At 47.9% G+C, this 19,185-nt stretch overlaps 1 protein-coding gene across 4 annotated transcripts in view; it reads left to right on the forward strand.

The window, feature by feature from the left end:
* Positions 1–249: 249 nt before the first annotated feature.
* Positions 250–19,185, forward strand: part of EBF2 (EBF transcription factor 2) — a 193,320-nt gene continuing 174,384 nt past the window's right edge. For 2 of the 4 annotated variants that reach the window (XM_073805828.1, XM_073805829.1), the window contains exons 1-6: positions 795–2,599; positions 3,228–3,384; positions 4,472–4,535; positions 4,808–4,863; positions 5,381–5,454; positions 11,555–11,623. In XM_073805828.1, the coding sequence (XP_073661929.1) occupies positions 2,409–2,599; positions 3,228–3,384; positions 4,472–4,535; positions 4,808–4,863; positions 5,381–5,454; positions 11,555–11,623 (611 nt within the window). In that variant the 5' untranslated portion in view covers positions 795–2,408. The other 2 variants (XM_073805827.1, XM_073805826.1) reach the window with 2 other exon arrangements.

Here is a 19,185-nt window from a genome sequence, read left to right on the forward strand (position 1 = left end):
GCCGGGCCTGCCCAGCGCCGGCCAATCCCGAGCGTCCATGCAAATGAGGCTCCTTATCGGGCCGCGGCTCCGCCTTCCGCGGCCCGGGCCGTAGTAACCCATTCATGGGGCAGGCGAGCGGCTGTAGCCCGGCTCCGCAGCGCTCGCAGCCACCGCCTCCTTTCGGCTCCGGGTCTTCCTCTTCCTTTCACAACTGATCCTGTTGGGGATTTTTTTTTTTTCTAAATTGGAGCGGTGGGGAGGAGCGGGGGGGGGGGGGGGTGGGGGACCAGGAGGAAGGGGAGAGATTAGGCAGCCATCAATCTCCTCCTGTTTCTCCCAGAACAGGTGATGCTTCAAAATTGTGATCACTTTCTTGAGGCAGCGCTGCCACTGGAAGGATGCGAGAGACCTAGGGCGGAGGGCCTGAGGCGGCAGATCTGAACTTGAGGAGGATATAACCCAAACTTTAACTACATCAGTCCGCACCTCACGCGTGGAAGCAAAGGACGGGTTATCTTTTTAAATTTTTTTTTCACCAGAGAGACTCAAACTTCGGCACTTGATCCCTTTTCCTGGATTGCTTTGGAGGAGACGGTTTGGTGACAACGTTGGGAACAGTGAGGACAGCGTTGTAACTCATTTTTAAAGCGACAGTAGATCAGACTTTTTAAATGTTTGGGATCCAAGATACTTTAGGAAGAGGACCAGCTCTGAAAGAGAAATCGCTGGGCGCCGAGATGGATTCGGTCAGGTCCTGGGTCCGGAATGTCGGCGTGGTGGACGCCAATGTCGCTGCGCAGAGGTAACGAGACGGCTGCACAATGATTATGCTCGCAATCTCTCGCTTGTTCGCTCCCTCTCTCTCACTGTCTTTCTCTGTGTGTGTGTGTGTCACCCCCCTCGCTGCTCGCGCTCGCTCTCTCTCCCCCGCATCTGTCGCCCTGGCCCCGCGCGCTAGGGCTCGCCCTCCGGCAGGCAGATCGCTGCAGTTAGGGGAATACTTATCCCGCAGCCAATACTCGAGTTTCTGAACTGCCTGTATGCCCCACTCCTTCCCCACAGACTACTCTTTGGGAGGAAAAATAACAAAGTAGTATCTGATGCCTCTTAGCTCAGCCCCTAGTTCTGCGAGGCGGGCCCAGCCAGGAGCAGAGCGTGAGGACCGGAGCCGGCAGCGGCGGCCGCTGGAGGAGAGCCGGCTTCCCGGCGACTCCCGGGTTTCGCCCAGCTGCTTACGAGCGCCTCTCCTCCCGCATCTTGCCGGCCGATTCTTGGAGGCCGAGAGCCCAAGGCCAGATGGTGGCTAGAGGAGCAGGAGAGGCCGGAGCGCCTGCCTGGGAAGGCAGAGCGGCCGGGTGCCCTGGGAGGAGGGCAGGCTGGAGGGTACGGGTGCAGAGAGAAAACAGTGGACTAGATGCACAGAGGCGGGGCTGAGGGTAGAGAAGAGACTAAAGAGAAAAGACGAAGGAGTAACAGTAGAAAGAGTCACGGAAGAAAGGAGACGCACCGCAAACGCAGGGATCACAAGCCTCTAGTTTTGCTGGTCCCTGAAGTTGACTTTGTTTGTGAGCATTCTCCTGCTGACGTAGTAAACGCCTTGTCTAGGCTGCCACCCCATGAAGACATTCCGCTTCCCCTCCCTCACCACCACTATTGCGCTGAGGTTTGTGATCTCCACGACCTTGTCTGCGAGAGACAGCCCCCTTACCCCCAAGACTTCTACCCAGCGCTGACGCCTCTCTATCCACTCTCCTGGCCATGCCCCTCGCAGTCCCGACATCACGCAGAGAAATTACTCCTTTCCAGGCCAGGACTCTAGGTGTCCCGGGTAGAGCGAACCGGGCCGCCACCCTTGGAGGAGAGGAAGCAAAAGTCGCATCGCTCAGGAGACCGGGGCAGGCGGCGGCTCCCTCCCTCCTGCCCGAGCCCGGGGGGCGCCAGTGTCCTTCAGCAGATGGCACGCCGTGGCGGCGGCTTTCCGCGGCCGTCTGGGGACTCGCTGGGCTGCAGGCTGAGGGAAACCAGGCAGCGCCGCAGACCGGTCTCCACGGCGCAGTTCCCTAGCCGAGCTCCTGAAAGACACCTCCCCTACTTTCCTCCTTTCCCAGATCAAGTAATTGTTAAAGTTGGAACAGGCTGTCCGTTGGGGGAGTCTAGTCAAAATTTTACACCCTTCAAAAGAGGGAGAGTGCTCGCGTCCTGAGGCAGGACGCCCCGCGACCCCAGCGCCCCGGAGCAGCTCCGTCCATCTGCTTGCTCGCCTGGACCCCGAGTCTCCCGTTAAATGTGATCTGGCGGCCAGTTTGTTCCCGGCCGCGACAGGTCGGCAGGGAGGTGTGTGCACATACTCAACACGCTTCAGGGCGCCTGCCGGGTCCTCCAACACGGCTTTCGCGGTCAGCGCGTTTGTCCGGCGCCGCCCAGAGATGCGGCTAGAGCGGGGAGACTCTCGGCCCCAGGCGAGGACGCGCTCTGCCTCAACTTTTCGGCTTCTAGGGCAGGGGTCCTCAGTATTATGTCGCCCGCGGTGGTCCTCGATCACTAGTACTGGTCGAGGGGGATTCTGCCCTGCCACTGTCCCAGGCGCAACTTTTCGGAAGAGCGAGGGAAGCAGGAGGTGAGGCCTCTCCCTGTAGGACCGAGACTTGGCCTCTGGGCTTCCCATCCGCCCCCAGGGGGTTCTCTCCCACCGCCTCTCCGAGATAGCTTGGGGGGTGGTGCGTTGTGGGCAGTAGTGCCAGGACAGGTCACTCCAATGAAGATGAAGGAAAAGGGTCACTTGTTCAAAAATAACGAGGCGCTTAGTCCCCTACCCCTCGGGCCCAGCTCCGAATCCTGACCCGGTCGGCGGCGGGAAGAGGAAGAAGATTGGGGCAGCACAACGACAAGACTTGGGCCGCCGTCTCCGGGGAACCCTCCGGGCTTCGGCCTGCAGTCGCGATTCCTTGGTCTCCACTAAAGGCCGGACATTGAGCTACTGGGCATGAGATGCCCGGAGGCTGGAACGGCTGGCGGTGGCAAAGTCCAGAGTCGTGGGCCCTGCTACCCGACCCCCGTGGCCACTGTGACTCCTCTAAGGAGTCCCTGCTTCTTAATCCTAATAGAAAAAAGTGCCCGAGGGGTTCAGAAGCCTGGACCGGGACATGGACCCTTGACCCTCTGAGATGTTGCGTGGGCGCGTTGGTAACTTCGTGTCTTTCTCTCCTTCCCCGTGTCTGGTGTCCCCCGTGTCTCTTCGTGCGCAGCGGAGTAGCCCTGTCCCGGGCCCACTTTGAGAAACAGCCTCCTTCCAACTTGAGGAAATCCAACTTCTTTCACTTCGTCCTGGCGCTCTACGACAGGCAGGGGCAGCCGGTGGAGATAGAGCGCACCGCCTTCGTAGACTTTGTGGAGAACGACAAAGTAAGCGGAGGTCCCCCTCTTCCCCTCGCGGCCTAATAACTACCTCCTTGCAAAGCACTAAAGATCCCATCTGTCACTCCCGACACTTTTCCGCTCACATCAGCAGGGATGATAAATCGAGGCTTCTCACCCCTAGCCCTTAAATCAGTCGATTTCCCCGCAGCTTCTCCCGCCGGCAACTCTCCGCCCGCACCTCCCGCTGCAGCAGCGCTTGTGGCTCTGCGCACCCGGCTTCTGGATCATTAGCAGAGCCTGGGCACGGACTGACGGCGGAGCAAAGTCCTTCCAACTAGAGCATAGTTTAAACGTATACTCAAAGCCGCCAGTGCCCTTCTCCGGGTTATTTATTATTATTATTATTTTGCACCTGCCAGCGCGGCAGGGTGGGTTACATAGGTACAAGGTTGAAACCCATAGCCCAGCCTTGCCCCTCCACCCCCAGCCTTCTCTTCCACTCTGGTTCCCAAGGCAGTGCCTGCCCCTGCCCAGGCCCCGGTATGGGCGCTGGATTTTATCCCAAACGAAGGTGATGTGGGAGGAAAGGAAAGTCTCTTGCTCTCTGGGCCTCCGTCTCTTCAGCTGCACCGTTCAAGCTTTGGAGCCGGCTCTGCCCAAGGTTCTTCTTGAACCCGGACCTGGGTCCCTGAGCTAGCGGCTCCAAGGCTGCGGTCCTGGTGGGACAGGGCCAAATGCTGCTCTTCCAAGTGACAGGTCCCTTCACCTTTCTGCAGGACGGGCAGAACCCGACAGGTTGGGTGGAGCCTGTTTAAAGGCAGCCTGGACATAGTGTCCGGTGGCCCCAGCTCCGGAGTCGCGCTTCTGAGGGCATTTTGAAGGGGGAGGGACAGACGGTTGGAGAGGGTCAAGTGACCGCCAGCCTTGGAAAGTTTTGGAGCTTGGACAGTGGCAGATGCTCCTGCCCTTTGACCCGGACCTGGGCAGGGGGCTGTTCAAAGCTGGGAGAAAGGCAGTGGGAAGTGGGTTAGGGAAGCCGCCTCTCTGGGAGAAAGGCAGTGGGAAGTGGGTTAGGGAAGCCGCCTCTCTCTCCTTTTCGGGGTCTGGAAAGCAAGGGACTCTGTCTTTTCAGGAACAAGGCAACGAGAAGACCAACAATGGCACCCACTACAAGTTACAGCTCCTCTACAGCAACGGTGAGCGCCCTGAGTGCCCGCGGCGCCCGCTTCTTCCTCTTTTCAAGGAAGGCAGTTGACCTTGTCGCGGTCACCGGCAGGCGGGCTCCAGGCCTGGGGAGAGCAGGGCTGCGGGAGGCTCGCTCAGGGCCGGGGGCGGGGGCGGGCGGGTGGTGTTTGCCCCCAGGACGGCTCCGCCTGCGCTCGGGCCCGGGCCCCACGGCGGGACAGGTTTGGGATGCCCGGGCGGGGCTCCGCGGCCCTCACCTCGCGCCCTCCTGCCTCCCCGGCAGGTGTCCGCACGGAGCAGGACCTGTACGTAAGGCTCATCGACTCGGTCACCAAGCAGGTGAGCCCGGCTGTCCCCTCCTCTCGCGGGGGTGGGGGGTGGGGCCCTCCGTCCTGCCCCCTCCCCCCTCTGGCCTGTCTCTGACCTCCCCCTACCCTCCGCGATTTCCTGGGTCAGTCTTCACAGCCCCTCCACAGAAACCCACACTTTGTCTGCTCTGGAAAAATAAATGTTCCCTCTCACTCCCCAATTGTCCTGTCTTTCTGGCTGGGGAGACTCTGGAGATGGGAGTAGGTGAGCAAAGGGATGAAGAGGGGAAACAATTATTGGGAGATTCAGTCCCCCCCCCCAGATATTCCCTTTTGCAAGAAATAAGTCCTCACCAGGGCAAACTTTTCTCTTACTATTTCGCTCGAGTTAACCAGGCCACAGCTCAGGTTCTGTGCTGCCAGCGGGCGCTCCCGAGGAAGTAGAGGGCAGAGAGAGGAAACCTGACTTTGTGCTTGCTCTTAAGTCCCCTTTTCTTTGTCCCTCCACTCCCTCGTATCTCCCCACCCTGCCCCCGCCTCCTTCGCAGCCCATAGCTTACGAGGGACAAAATAAGAATCCGGAAATGTGCCGAGTTCTCCTGACACACGAAGTGATGTGCAGGTAAGAGCCGTGTTTTCCTGCAGGCTTTGCCGGAGCGCGGGGCAGGTGAGCTGCGCCCGGCGCGCTGGCTCGCATGCGTCTCGGGCGCTGACCTTCGCGAGCGCTGGCGCGCGGAGCGGGCGGCCTCGCTCGGGCTTGCCTCCTTAAAAGACAGATTCTAAGAGCAAATCGGTTGGGAGTCGAACAGGAAACCCAGAACCGCTCAGGATTCCACCCCCAGGCGTCTCAGGAGTTTCCTGTGCTCCGTGGAAGGTTCGCTGTCCAGCGGTCGGCGGCAGCGCGGGGAGGGGCTGGGCAGCCGCGGGTCAAGTTTGGGATCGGGGGCTTTCCCTGAGTCGGTCGCGGTCCTAGGCCCGCCGGTCCGACCCGCTAGGGGTAGATGCACAGGAGGGGCCACTTGTGGAGTTACCAAGTCAAGGTCCTGGAACGACTGGCAGTCTGGGCGGGCGACCACCGCAGGGGATGGAACGGCCCGCTTTGGGGGCGCTACCCCTTGCCCCCCAGCTGAGGCACCTGTCTGTGCCGCAGAAGCGTTTTCTTCCTCCAGGGAAGTTGCTTTTCCTAGATTTCCCGAGCCACGGGAGTTTCTTAGGTCAGGAGGAACTACCGGCTAGAAAGACCAGTCGGGTTCACCACCTGTGGATGGGAGGAAGTGGGGGAGAGGACCCCAACCGGGGAGGTACGAGGTCTGGAGCAACAGCTGGATTCTGAGGGCCAAGTTGTGAAAGGTGCAGTCTAAGTCGAATTCCTGCACCTTTTCCCATCTTCTCTTCTGAGACCAATCCATTTCGAGTCCTTTCTTCTGCTGGAGCAGAAGAAAATTAAAAAAAAAAAATTAACCCGTACATTTATTCATTCTTTCAATAAATGTTTATTGAGTGTCTGATACGTGCTGGTTATGGGGGAATCCCACAGCAAAGGAGAAAAGCTATAGAAAGGAAACTCTGGGAAGAGGTGGTTATTTTATTATAAAAATTTAAATGCTATTCCATGCACGTTTTTCTTCCTCCAAAATCTCTGATTGGAGAGAAAGCCTCAATTCTTCCTTACTCCACTGTTGCTTCAGTGAATGTCTTCCAACTCCAGACTTTGGGTAATTGCAGGCAGTCTGATTTAGTTTGGACTGTTTTATGGGCAGCTCCCGGCAGCCCCGTCTCCCTCCTCATGCAGTCAGGAAGAAACCATAACAATCAGACATGTTTGTTTTGGTTTTGACCAAGTATTAGAAAAACAAACTTTGCCAACTGCAAAGTTCAACTCTGCCAGTGGCCTCAGCTGAGGGGACTCGAGGCTTCCTCTCCTGAGTAGCTGGGTGAGGTGTGGGACAATGGGGTAAGCAAATGGCTACACCGTTATCCCAGGGCCCCTTGATAAGTACATTCAGAAAGAAAATACAATTCCAAGATGAACTTGCATGTAGTACCTAGGTTAAATAGAACACTTTTATTTGGTTGGCTAAGTGAAAAGCAGGTTTTTTTTTTAATTTTTCTTTCTACTTTTAAATGTCTTTGTTTGGAGAGATTATCTTCTTAAAAGAAAACAAAACAAAACGTAAATCTGGCCCATTGTCTGACGAATTATACCTATCACTTTAAATAATACTTGCATGCCCTATCCAGCTGTAGTTAAGGCTGACATTTTTATTTTTTAAGCCCAATCAAATCCTCCTCATTTTATGCTGTTTAAGTAGCAGCATCAATTTTTAAAGCCTCTAGTTTAGTCTGCATTAGTAATACAATATAAAAATTTAATGTACTGTAACTTTTCTGCATTTGAGATGTGGGAAGACGCTCTGCTATTTTCTTCCCAAACTAGAATTTAAAACAAATATTAACTGTGGGTAAATAAATGATCCATGGGATGGGTACTGTGTCTGTAGTGTGTGTGTGTGTGTGTGTGTGTGTGTGTGTGTTTTGGGGGATGAGCTGGGGTGATGCAAGTATTGGATGCATCTAAAAGGGAAGTTCCCATTCAATCTGTCAGTCAGAGCTGGTTGACTTTTTTCAGGGAAAAAAGTTCCTTCTCTCACATTTTAAGAGTCAGTCATCACAGTCAGTGATTAAGGGATGAATCAGATGCTCTGTTTCTCAGTGGGTACTGCACACACTTAGTTTCATTTGCAAGGTGTTCTTGGGCATACCTGGGAATTTTCCTGAATGGTTTTGTGTTCTGTAATCTTTAGTAAAAAAAAAAAAAAAAAAGCTCATAAACTGGTGTTTAGCTTTTAGGCGGCAACAAAATAAATCTCTTTTAGGTACAACTTTTCTCTCCTTTCCCCAATGGTCTCCTCTCCCCTCTTCCCTGCTTTAGTTCATTTTGCCGTTTATTAGCAAGGAGAAGTCTAGTTGTTATGTGGCTGCCAGCCACCCCTGTGCCCTCAATGCTCAGAGGGTTAAAAGATATTATAATTTGAACAGAAGTCGTCTCAAGGCCTACAGCTGGCTAATAACAGAGTTGTATTGAGCGCGAGCAAACCCCACAGCTGTGACTTTTCGCCACAAGGCGCAGGCTAGACGGGGCCCTAATCAGATGGGCCAGCCGGGCAGTGAGGCCAGTGTCTTTATCGGCCAGATGGTGTGAATTTAGACACTTTTGTTATGCAATCGCAGGGAGGAGTTGGGGAGAAGAAAACAAAACAAAAGCCACCATGCTGTGCGCTTATTTGAGTTTGAAATTAGAGACAGATTTTTGAAAGTTGAGGGTTGAATTTTAAAAACGATTTTGGAGGGGAAAGGGCACACTGGCTGGTCTCGAGCAGGAGTTTGGCTGACTGGACACCCTGTGTCCGGGGCTGGGGCTTTTTTCCTTTGCATATCCCCCATCTTGATCCCTTTCTGAAAAGTGCAGGTAAGATTCAGGATTGGGAGAAAATTTCTCGTATTTCCCACCTCCCATCCCCAACTGGCTTGCTTTTTTTCTCTTTCCCTCTCCGAAGACCCCCACGAGGAGACAGGGAGGGTGGAAGAGGCCTGTAAGCAAACTGAGAGTATTTCAGGTAAAAGGTTCTCCAAATAAGGACCAGAATAAAATATGTCAAACCAAGCCAAACGAAGAGCTTTCATTTTCATTCATTAGGAAAAAAAGAGTACTTCTGAGCCTCCCCGTGGTAGTTAGGGACACAGCCTTAACCTAGTGCCAAATTCAGTTGCCTCTTCTCTTTCTTTGTTTCCCATCTTTTCCTATTTTTTCGTCTTGTTCAGTTTTTAAAAATACTTTCAGACTTGGAGAATGGCTTGATAGAAAATAACCCTAAAAAGCCTTTTCACGAAAGTAGCTGAACCTGAAGTTGGTCACTCAGGCTTTGTCTCTATAGCAAAGGAAGGGAGGTTTGAGCTTATTATCTGAGTAATTCAGGGACCCGGTTCTTCATGTCACCTCCCCACATCCTGATCCCAGAGCGATTGTTTGGGGAATGTGGGTTCATGAATGTCTTCTACTCTCCATTTCCCTTTGCTTATGTTACTATTGCTGGCTTGAGGACGGAATGTCATTTAAGAAATGAAATAAAGAATAACTAGGACATCTTGATGAGACCTTTCTTTTTAAAATAGAAAGAAAGAAAGAAAGAAAGAAAGAAAGAAAGAAAGAAAGAAAGAATTAGCTTTGGCTAACCAAGAGAAATTTTACGAAGAGCTCAGATGGGGTGAATACAGTCCACTCCTATAATTTTTATTCCTTCACTATTATAGTCTGACAGCCAAGTGTCTGCTACATCTTTTCTGGGTGTTAAAGTTAGAGCTTATACTTAAATATGTTACTGTTGGAAAATGGAAGATTGGGTCCTAAAGTTTCTCTGCATTTTTCTTGGAGTATCATTTCCTTCCCTGAGTTGATTCCCCACATTGTATTACACTGGCACCAGGCTTACATTTTTATCTGTTTTTCTTTTCCTCCAGAGAAAGTCCCCATGGAAAGCAGCTGAATTCAGCTGAGCAATTTTGCAAACTTACTCGGCCTCCTTAGAATCATTCCTTCTCAAGCTAAATAGATTGCCACGTCCTGAGAGTGCTCTCTTGTAATTAAATTGTACTTAGAATCGCACACAGATTTGGGTTAGGTTGACATGCTGGTGATGTCAAAGAGGAGTCTAGTTAGAAGGTCTTCAGATAACTAGCATGTATAGGGCTTTTTGAAATTGTCTTGCTAAGAAAAAAGGTTTGCCTGAGTTGCAAAGGTATTATTCTGCTGACTTAAGCAATAGAAACAGGAGAGCGGGGAGACAGGGATGGTGGCGGCAGGAGCAACGGGTGGGGTAGGGAGTTGGGAAGAGAGACAAAGGTTCTGGGAGAGCAGCCGGTCAGAATTTTTATTGGTGTTAATCTTGAGATGGAAATTTTAAAAGTTAAGACCTAATATAATTTCAAACGCGAACTTATTTCCGCGTCCCAGTGGCGAACTCTGGTATTTAAAAAACTTGAGACAATTTTTCTTTTACTTCTTACTAACTTGATTGAATGTCTTACAACCTCATTGTGCCCATTGGCTGAAAGTTTTTTTTAGCATCTCTCAAGGATTTTTAACTTTTTGAGAATGGTAGAATCGTTCACTGAATAATCCACACATCCCTGCATGAGGGAGATGGACTTAAAATTTTTAAAAAATATCTGTCTGTTTGTTGGTAATTCTGTAGAGGATGAGAGAGGGCAAGCACACTGCGCAGAACCAGAAAGCAAATCTAAGACTGGGATGGTGTTAGGCCTTTGGGTCCCTGCTGCCACAGTGACTTTGTCTTTTCCCTAATCTGTCACCACTTTGGAATCGAAGGATGCTCAGGGAATCTCATAGCCTGTGCCCTTCTCAAACCTAAAAGAGACTCTGGAGATAATCTAGTCCAACACTTTAATTTTATAGATAAGCAAGGCAAATCCCAGCGGGGCGAAAGAGATTTGACTAAATCCATGCAACTGGTTAGTGACAAAGTTGGGTTAGACGCCAGAGCCCCGATTCCCACTTTACCGGTCCTTCTATCGTGCTGCATCGATCTTAAACTATACAGAAACTATCACGGGAAGGGCAACACTTACATAAATTTGGTTATTGCTAACATTTATGACACATATTCTCTAACTGGTGTGGATGATAATGCTTTTCTTATAAGCCATGTCAAGGCTACATCCTTCACCAGCTCCTATTCATGGTGGACCACATGCTTGGATGAGCCGAGAGGTATTTAGAAGTCTTGTGGTCCTGACAAGCAGCAGACAGGCAACACAGGGATGTGATTTTCCAGTGCTTCCAGCCACCCAGCCTCCCTTGCCCTTTTCATATTTGTTCTCTTTAGGTCCTACGGAGCCCTTCCCATCTGTTGTATTTGCTCTAGGGCCCCCTCTTTCTCTCTTCCTCTCAGATGATTCCGTAAGCATTTCGCGGGTATCTACCTGAAACCCAGCACTTTGCCAGTGGAAGTCTTGGGACGCAGAGTTTGCAGGATGGGGCTTCCGTGCCGAGTCCCATTTCTGTTCTGGACTTGTTGAAAATTATTGGAGATATCACTTTACATCTCTCTGCCTCATTTTTTCCCTATTTGACAAGGCACACCATAGTTCCTGTCTTCTTTCTTCATCTTTAGAAAATAATGGAAATGAATGAATGAATAAATGGTTACAAAGTACACTGAGTTCTCTGAAGAAAGATATTATATAACTAAGGTTTATAGTAATCCAGGCAGCTCCTTGGGGTCTTTTTCATACATTTTCCTCTCTCCTGTTCCTTCAAGTATTTGTTAAGACACAAAGATCTAAAAATATATGATAAGAAATACAATAATAAAATCATTCATCACGGAGCTGGAGGTGACGTTCTGGATCTTAAAATCCAATTGTCCATCATTCAAATTATAAATATAGCTCTCAGAAAAGTTGTGATTTTCTGAGAATGACCCAGTTTATAAGTCGTAGAGGGAGAGTTTGAATGAAGAGTCTGGGTTTCAAGTTTAGCGTTGCTTTCGAACATGGCCATACATTCATGCTTAAGCAGCTGATAGTTGAGCAGTTCCCTAGGACGTACCCGTTTTTGTGAATGTTCTTACATTGTATGCTCATTGTGTTTTCTTGATTTTAACGCATTTCTCTTACTCTTTTGGCCCCTCCCCAATCTACAGTCGATGTTGCGAAAAGAAAAGTTGTGGCAACCGAAATGAGACTCCTTCAGACCCTGTCATCATCGACAGGTAGGGGGAAAAAGTGATTTAAAAAAAACTGTTTCTGGTTTCTTTCCTTTAGAATCTCAACTCTGAGTGTGGATCACTGGGCTTTGCCGTAAGGTTGGTTTCATTTTATCTTCAAGGCTTGGAGCTGGTCCAACATGTATTTTCTTGTTTTGGTTGGCCTTTCTTGGAAGAAGTCAGAACCTTCCTTTTTGAACATATGTCTCTAAATCTATGATGGGATTATTTTCCAGGTGCACTGACTTAAGCCTAATAAGGCGTGTGTGGATGGTAAAAGATGGTAAAGGATGACATCTCTCCCATCTGGCAGGATAGGGTCTCAATCAGTTTCCTAGAAGAGGCAGTATATCCCAAGTTACGCAGTAACTTTCTTATCATTCTCCGTGATTGTGCTGTTGGGCTTGAAGACTGTCAAATTAGATTATGGTTTAGAGGATGATGACAAGCTCTCTGTTGCACTGAGGGAGATTCCTTTCTACCATAGAGGGTTGCATTCTGGGTTCTATGTTTTGTTCAGAGTGGGAAAGATTCTTTGGGACAAGATGCTAATTCATTGAAATGTGATTTCGGCATCCTCAGCTGTATGTTTTTGTGATTGGAAACAGAACTTACAAACCAATGAAGGAATACCAATTTAACTTCCAGCAATCATGTAATTTTTAAGAAATCCCATATTCCCACCCCTCATTTTTTTCTCTTTCGTTAAAAAACGGAATAATTCCCTCTTGCTTCTTTCTCTGGGTTTTTGTGTTTCTAGACAGGTCCTGAAATGGATTGGAGAGACCACAGTCTCCAAAGTTGTTATTCCAATATTCCAATGAACTCTCAGTTGGGAGAATGGAACCTCTGGCATTCTTCCCAGAAAGCCAGCTTGCTTTCTTCGTGGAAAGTATAGCATAACCCTAGGAATGAAGAGGCTGGAATTCTGATCCTGTCCTAGCTTCTGACCTTGGACAAAGCACTCAACATCTCTGTTCAATAGTATCGTGAAGGGTATACCTGGAGGGTATGGCCTGTTGCTGTAGGTTTCAGAAGGTAGCTAAAATATCCATGGCAGTTTTGCAGTATTCTCGGAGATCTTTGCAGGATGATGATAGACAAATAGAGAATGTTTGCTGGATGTATATGCTGCCGGTCTTAGGGGGTTCAGGTGACATCAATTTAGGGAGCTCTGGAATTTTTTTAGTTTTTCTGAAAGCGCACAGAAGCTTAAAATTAATGAGTTGTAAGAACTCTTGGGGGCCAGCTGTCTTTCTCATTTGATGGGTGAAAAGACTGAACTCGGGAACGGTGACACGACTTGCCCGCAGTTGCCCAGCTGGTTGGAGCAGAGCTGGCCCTAGAACACAGCTGTCCTTACTTCTGGCCTGTGAGCCTCTCACTGCCACAAACTTTTCCTCCCAGCACTCTCTGTCCCAATTTATGTGATCACACTTGACATGATTTCCCAACTTCCTAGGATGCACTTGGATCCCCTGGGGAATATGGAGCCCATGAGGGCAGCCTAGACACGGAGGCCGTCCTTTCCAGCGTGTCCACTGAGCTCACTAATCTTCATCTAGTCTTTTTTTTTTTTTTTTTAACTAACTTTAGCTCCTCTTTCAAGAGGGTACTCTAACCTCATGGTTGTTACATCTTTTCTTGTAATCAACAACCCATAAACCAGCTTTAGAAATGTTTACAAACCTGTAAATGCTCACCTGCGCCTTACATCTCATAAGCACACATCCTGAAGGCTCTGCACCTCGTAGCAGTTCTTTCTCTCAGAAACTATGTAGAACCTGAACTCGGGGAGAGAGCCGAACATGCTATACATAATACACACGTTCATGTACATAGGCTTTTGGCATCTCTGGAGAGGAAAGATTCTCAGGTTGTGTACCTTCATTGTTTGTGCTAGAATGCTTTAAATTCTTCTGGGAAGGTGGAAATTGTATTTTAGCTGCGTCTTAAGGAGCTTTATGTGACTGTGGCATTTATTTTTACTAGCCTGTGCACCATAAAACAGCCCAGGGATGTCTCTGCATCACTTGAAATATGTGTTACTTCCGAAATGTTGTGCATCTGCACATGGAAACATACATACCAAAGGGTGCTATAAATTGACCCGGATCAAATTTTTAGAGAACTCATCTTATTATAAACAGATGCGTTGGTTCGGCTTCCTCGTTGTAGGGATCGTGTTTGAAGACACTGCTTGTTTCTTCACCGGAATCTTGCTTCTTGCTCCTGTCTTTTGGGCATTCCTTTGCCTTCTTCCCTTCATTTGTGGAAGGGAAAGGGGATTGAAGGCAGGGTTCCATTTGCCGGAGGTGGGATGGGTGTGTTGTGTCCTCCAGGGCTTGAGCGGTGCCTCTGGTCCCTGGGTTCAACACCTGCCGGCTTCGAGATGTTGAGGTGACCCATGAGCACCAAACGGGTGCTAAGTAGTCTGTTTTGGATTTCCTCTGAGTAAATATGTAACTCTCTTCTTTGCCCTTGTTCCTATAACGTCAACTAATTATCTCCTCCCCCTACTCGCTCCATCTAACCAGATGCAGTTAATTTACACTGTCTCTCTTTGAGTTTTCTCACGCAATAGGCATGTTCCACTCTGGCTCCAGGGAAGCCTGTTTATTCCCTTGGAATTGTGTATGTCCGGGGGAGGGGAAGGGGCGGATCAAAAGTGGTTCCCAAATATTCACCGCCAGGGATCCCTCTTATTTTTTCCTTTGGTGAGCCAGGTTCTGCAAGATTTTGCCTGCCAAGCTGCAATTAACAAGTAATAATCCAGCTGTAATTTCATTTTTATTAACTGAAGACGTACAACAGAATGGGAAGGAAAAAAATCTCATTCCAGAAATGCCCTTGACCTCGGGACTTCCCTGGCGGTCAGGATGGTTAAGGCTCTGCGCTTCCACTGCAGGGGGCAGGGGTTCGATCCCTGGTCGGGGAACTGAACTAAGATCCCACACGCCACACGCCGCAGCCAAAAGAGAGAGAAATACTTGAAAATTAAAAAAAAAGAAATGCCCTTGACCTCATCAATGACCAGTCAGAGTTTCTGATCTGGGCCAGAACCACCAGTGTTACCACACTAACTTGACGGACCGCCAGCTTAAACACGAAACAACTTGACTTTTCATTTAGCCCACGTGGCCATGTCTTGGGCAGACATTCCATCGCCAATAGGCTGTTTGAAATATGAAAAAGAGCTTTCACAACCTCGTGGACCCTTAATTGAAAATCACTGGATTGTACAATAGGGCGTCCCATCAGAGACTGAGTTCTCCATTTCCTAAGACTTAGCCCCAGACTGGGAATATTTTTTCCCCGTCTAAATGACTCCCTGCCTTAATCTCTCTAGAAACATAAATTTAATTTTTATTTTCAATTGTCTTTTCGGCATGCTTTTGTGAATTCTTGGGCAGCCACACCCCTCTCCAAAAACCCAGGCCAACACACAGCCCAGCAGGACTTGCTGCTGAATCAGGGGCCTCCAGCAGAGCCTTCCTTCTGTGCAGAAATGTGCGCCCAGAGCGGCAGTAGGGTTTATTCATTTTGAGTGTAAAAATTCAAAGTTCCTACCTGAAGAAAACTCAACAAAACAGAACAGAACAAAAGCAACAATGAAAACATAATCCATACCGAGGTCTTCAGCCTACACCTTGTGCATAAAGACCTCTGTGTGGTCAATAAAAATAAAAGGGCTCGAACGGATTTACGTTGGTGGTTTCAGAAGGAAGCACTAATTCAACCTTGTTTTTCATGGGCTGTGCTTTCTTTAGACTCTCTTTTCTCTCTGAAACTTCTTCTGAACAGCTACCACATCTCTGGGCTCAGGAGACTTGGTGGTCTGTGGGAAGAGGATTTTAGGGACAATCTCACAGACTTGGGAGAAGGAAAACGAGTCTTCACGGTTCCTGTTCTTGCAGCCCAATGAAAAGTCAGATGGGAGGAGGGGACAAGAGTTCTTTCTGAATCTTTGTAGGCTGTCCCTGCCCATGTGCACACGAGTATGATATTTTCTGTCAAAGGGCAGCTCCAACCTGTTTCTCACATGCAAAATATCCCAGACTTTTGTCTTCGGATCCTGGACTCCTATATTTATGAGCTCAGCTTCCAGAAGGACTGTTTTAAGTTTCTGTAATTTTTATTTTATTTTTCAAGAAGCCAGACAAGCATCAGAATGATCTTCATTCAGAAGGTTTACACAGAAATACCTGGTATTTATTTGCCCATGAGGCGTTTTCCTGATACTATCTCCCTTTTAAAAACAAATTTTTTTTCAATTGTGGTAATATATATATAACATAAATTGAGTATCTTAAACATTTTTAAGCGTACAGTTTAGAGGTATTAAGTACATTCACCTTGCTGTGCAACCATCACCAGCATCTGTTTACAGAACTCTTTTCATCCTCCCATATGGAAACTCTCTCCCCATCTCCCCCTCCCCCCAGTTCCTGGCAACCACCATGCTATTGATACTTTCTCTATGAATTTGACTCCTGTAGGTACCTCATATGATACTGTATTTGTCCTTCTTTGACTGGTTTATTTCACAGCATGATATCCTTAAGTTTCCTTAATGTTGCAATATGTATCAAGATTTCCTTCATTTTTAAGGCAGAATAATATTCCATTGTCTGGTTGTACTACATTTTGTTCTATTTGTCTGTCAATGGACACATGGGTTGCTTCAACCTTTTGGCTACTGTGAAAAATATTGCTATGAATACGGATGTACAAATATCTCTGCGAGTCTCTGTTTTTAATTCTTTTGGGTATACGGCCAGAAGTGGAACTGCTGGATCACATGGTAGTTCAGAGAACCATCATGCCATGTCCATAGCAGTTATGCCATTTTACATTCCCACCAGCAGTGCGCAAAGGTTCCATTTTCGCCACATCCCAAATTACTTGTTATTTTCTTGTTTAGTTTAGTGGGTTTTTTTTTTTTTAATCGTTGCCATCCCAATGAGTATGAGTTTTTTCTTTTTTTAGTGAAGCTTTCTCCTGCTACCATCTTGGAAGGCATCCTCACCTGCTGCTTTCCCCCACTCTGGTCCAGGCTTCTCGTTTGCCCTCCCCCTGCCATCTGGCACATCCTCGTCCTGCTTCTCTCTGCCTCACCAGCTACCTTGTTCTACCAGAGAAGTGTTTGGTTCCTCTTTCGTCTGGACCACACTTCCTATTCCTCTCTCCGTGTATCGCTTAACTCCAGAAAGTGTTATTGGTGGAATGGGAGCTTTCAGAGAATAACTGTGGGTAGTGAAGCCCTTATGGACCTTCCGTGCACGCTAGAGGGTGTGACATTAATCCTGAACACCAGAGTTTTTCTTTTGCTTAATTTATCAAATGAACTCCGTATTGATCTCTTCTTGATTTGTGGTGTAGATTCTGCTTTTAACCCCACTGTCCCTTTCAGCATAGAAGCAGTATTTGGATAGTAGTGAACTGTAGGTCAGATTTATGTTCACAAAGCCCAGTGGATTCTTACCATCCTAGGCCATTCAGGCTGGTTTTCGGTCTGTGACCGCTCCCTCCCTCTCCCTAGAAATGGACAAATCAGATATATCGGTAGTGACTCCTCCTGAACGAAGAATTCTGTCTCTGAGAAGGATGGATAAGAACAATACTCAACATTTATCTAACATTTAACTGGCACTTATGGTATGCTGGGCACAGTGCTAAGCAATTTGTGCTCACTAACTAATCTTCAACAGTTGAGAAAAGTCTTAATTTTACGGAGGAAGAAATGAGTCTTAAGGAGGTAGTTCACAAAGCCAGCTTCCATGGTGAAATTGGAGTGTCGTCAGCGGGTGGAAGTTATGGAGAAAAAGGGTTTGGTGTAATAGAAGGAGAAGCTTCCCAGAATTTAGAGCTGTTGAGGAACAGGAAAACCTGGTGAGCATGGTTTGAAGACCTCCTGATGGGAACACTAGAGAGAGGATCGGTTCTCTGGGAAGTGGTGGGCATCGCCGGCCTCTGAAGTATCATTTAACTCTGAGATTGTGCAAGTCACGTGCAACGGTGTGACAGGTTTGACGGAATATCGGTCCCCAGAGAGACAACATGATGTAGCAGGAATGGCCCTGAACTAGGATCAGGACACCTACTTCTGACCCCAGATCGTTCACTAACTAGCTGTCTAATGTCATGGAGGTCATGAGCCGCCTCTCTGAGCCTCAGTTTCCCTATCTGTAAAATGAAGTGCTTTGGATTAATGGGTGAGCTTTACATTACCTTCCAGCTCTAAATTCTCTGCTTGTAGCAGAGGCCCGGGTTTGGGTGTCAGGCATGCTCATTCATCATCCTTGCTCACCAATAATTTACAGGAGCTATTCACATGTGCCTTCTCTGCACAGACTACTGGGCATAGGGGAGCCCAGTGCTGGGAAGAGTCTACAAAACCCTGGCCTTGGGCTTTTTTTTTTAGTGAAAATTCCATTCCCTCGGAGAGGTTTAGATGTTCTCACTAAAAAACTCAGATTATTTAACCAAAGTGAAAACATCATTCTTTCATGTTCTCCTTCCCTCGTTTTCTAGTAAAACCTTTGCTTGTTTCTTGGCCATGTGGGGGGAGATACAGGTAGGAGAAGGGACTCTTCTAATTTCTGGTGCAGAAGAATGTCCCTTTGGGTTGAGACTCTTCATTGGATGACAACCTGAGGCCAGCGGGAAACAAGAAACAAAATTCCCTTTGAGAAAATCATTCTCCTCCTCCTAATTAAAGAACTGAAAAGTTGTGATTTTCATTTCTGTAATTGGTTTAATTTTTAAGAATTATACTGTCTCCACTAGACTGACCAATCTTCCTAGACTTCAGAACTTTAGCATTTGACACAAGCTAGCCTAGTTGTCTATACATCGATTCACTCCGTCATTCATTCATTGAGTAATTTTTTCTGTTGTTCAGTTATTAAGCTAATATTCGTGAATCCCTGGCACTGAGAGGCCATCAGGGAATACCACAGGCATGGTTCTGCGCTCAAGGAGCTGACAGTTTAAATAATCACACAGAGAAAAATACATTTGCAAACTGTGAAAGTGCTTTGAAGACTAGGTGAGTGAATGGTAGACAGGTTTCAACTTTCTAGTCCCATCATTTCTTTCTCTAAGAATCAACATGGAATCAAAATGTTTGTCCCATCAAACAGACCTCGAATATGCCCCCCGTCTCCCTCTGCACACATCAGTCCAGCCTGGAATCCCCACTGCCAACTCTCTGCCAATGTAAATCTGATTCCCTTTTCAAGACCTTGTTTAGATTCTACCATTTGAAACAAATCAATTCTTGTAGCCAAAGTCTTTTCATTGACACTGTCACATATACTCGCTCTCATTAGGATGTATGGGTATTGTTATCTTTTTCCCTATGTGGGCTTGCCTTACATTTCCAACTATATTATAATTCTTGGATGTCAGACAACATATGTCACTTAAGTCTTGACTCTAATATCATTAGCTCTGTGATGGTGTTAATAGTACTACCTCTTCCATTGAGTTGTTGTGTTAAATCATTAACGTGTGTATGGTGCCCCTACAGTGCATGACAGAATAGATGCTGTTAAAAAAATCAT

Source organism: Tursiops truncatus, chromosome 6, assembly GCF_011762595.2.
Source record: "Tursiops truncatus isolate mTurTru1 chromosome 6, mTurTru1.mat.Y, whole genome shotgun sequence".
NCBI lineage: Eukaryota > Metazoa > Chordata > Mammalia > Artiodactyla > Delphinidae > Tursiops > Tursiops truncatus.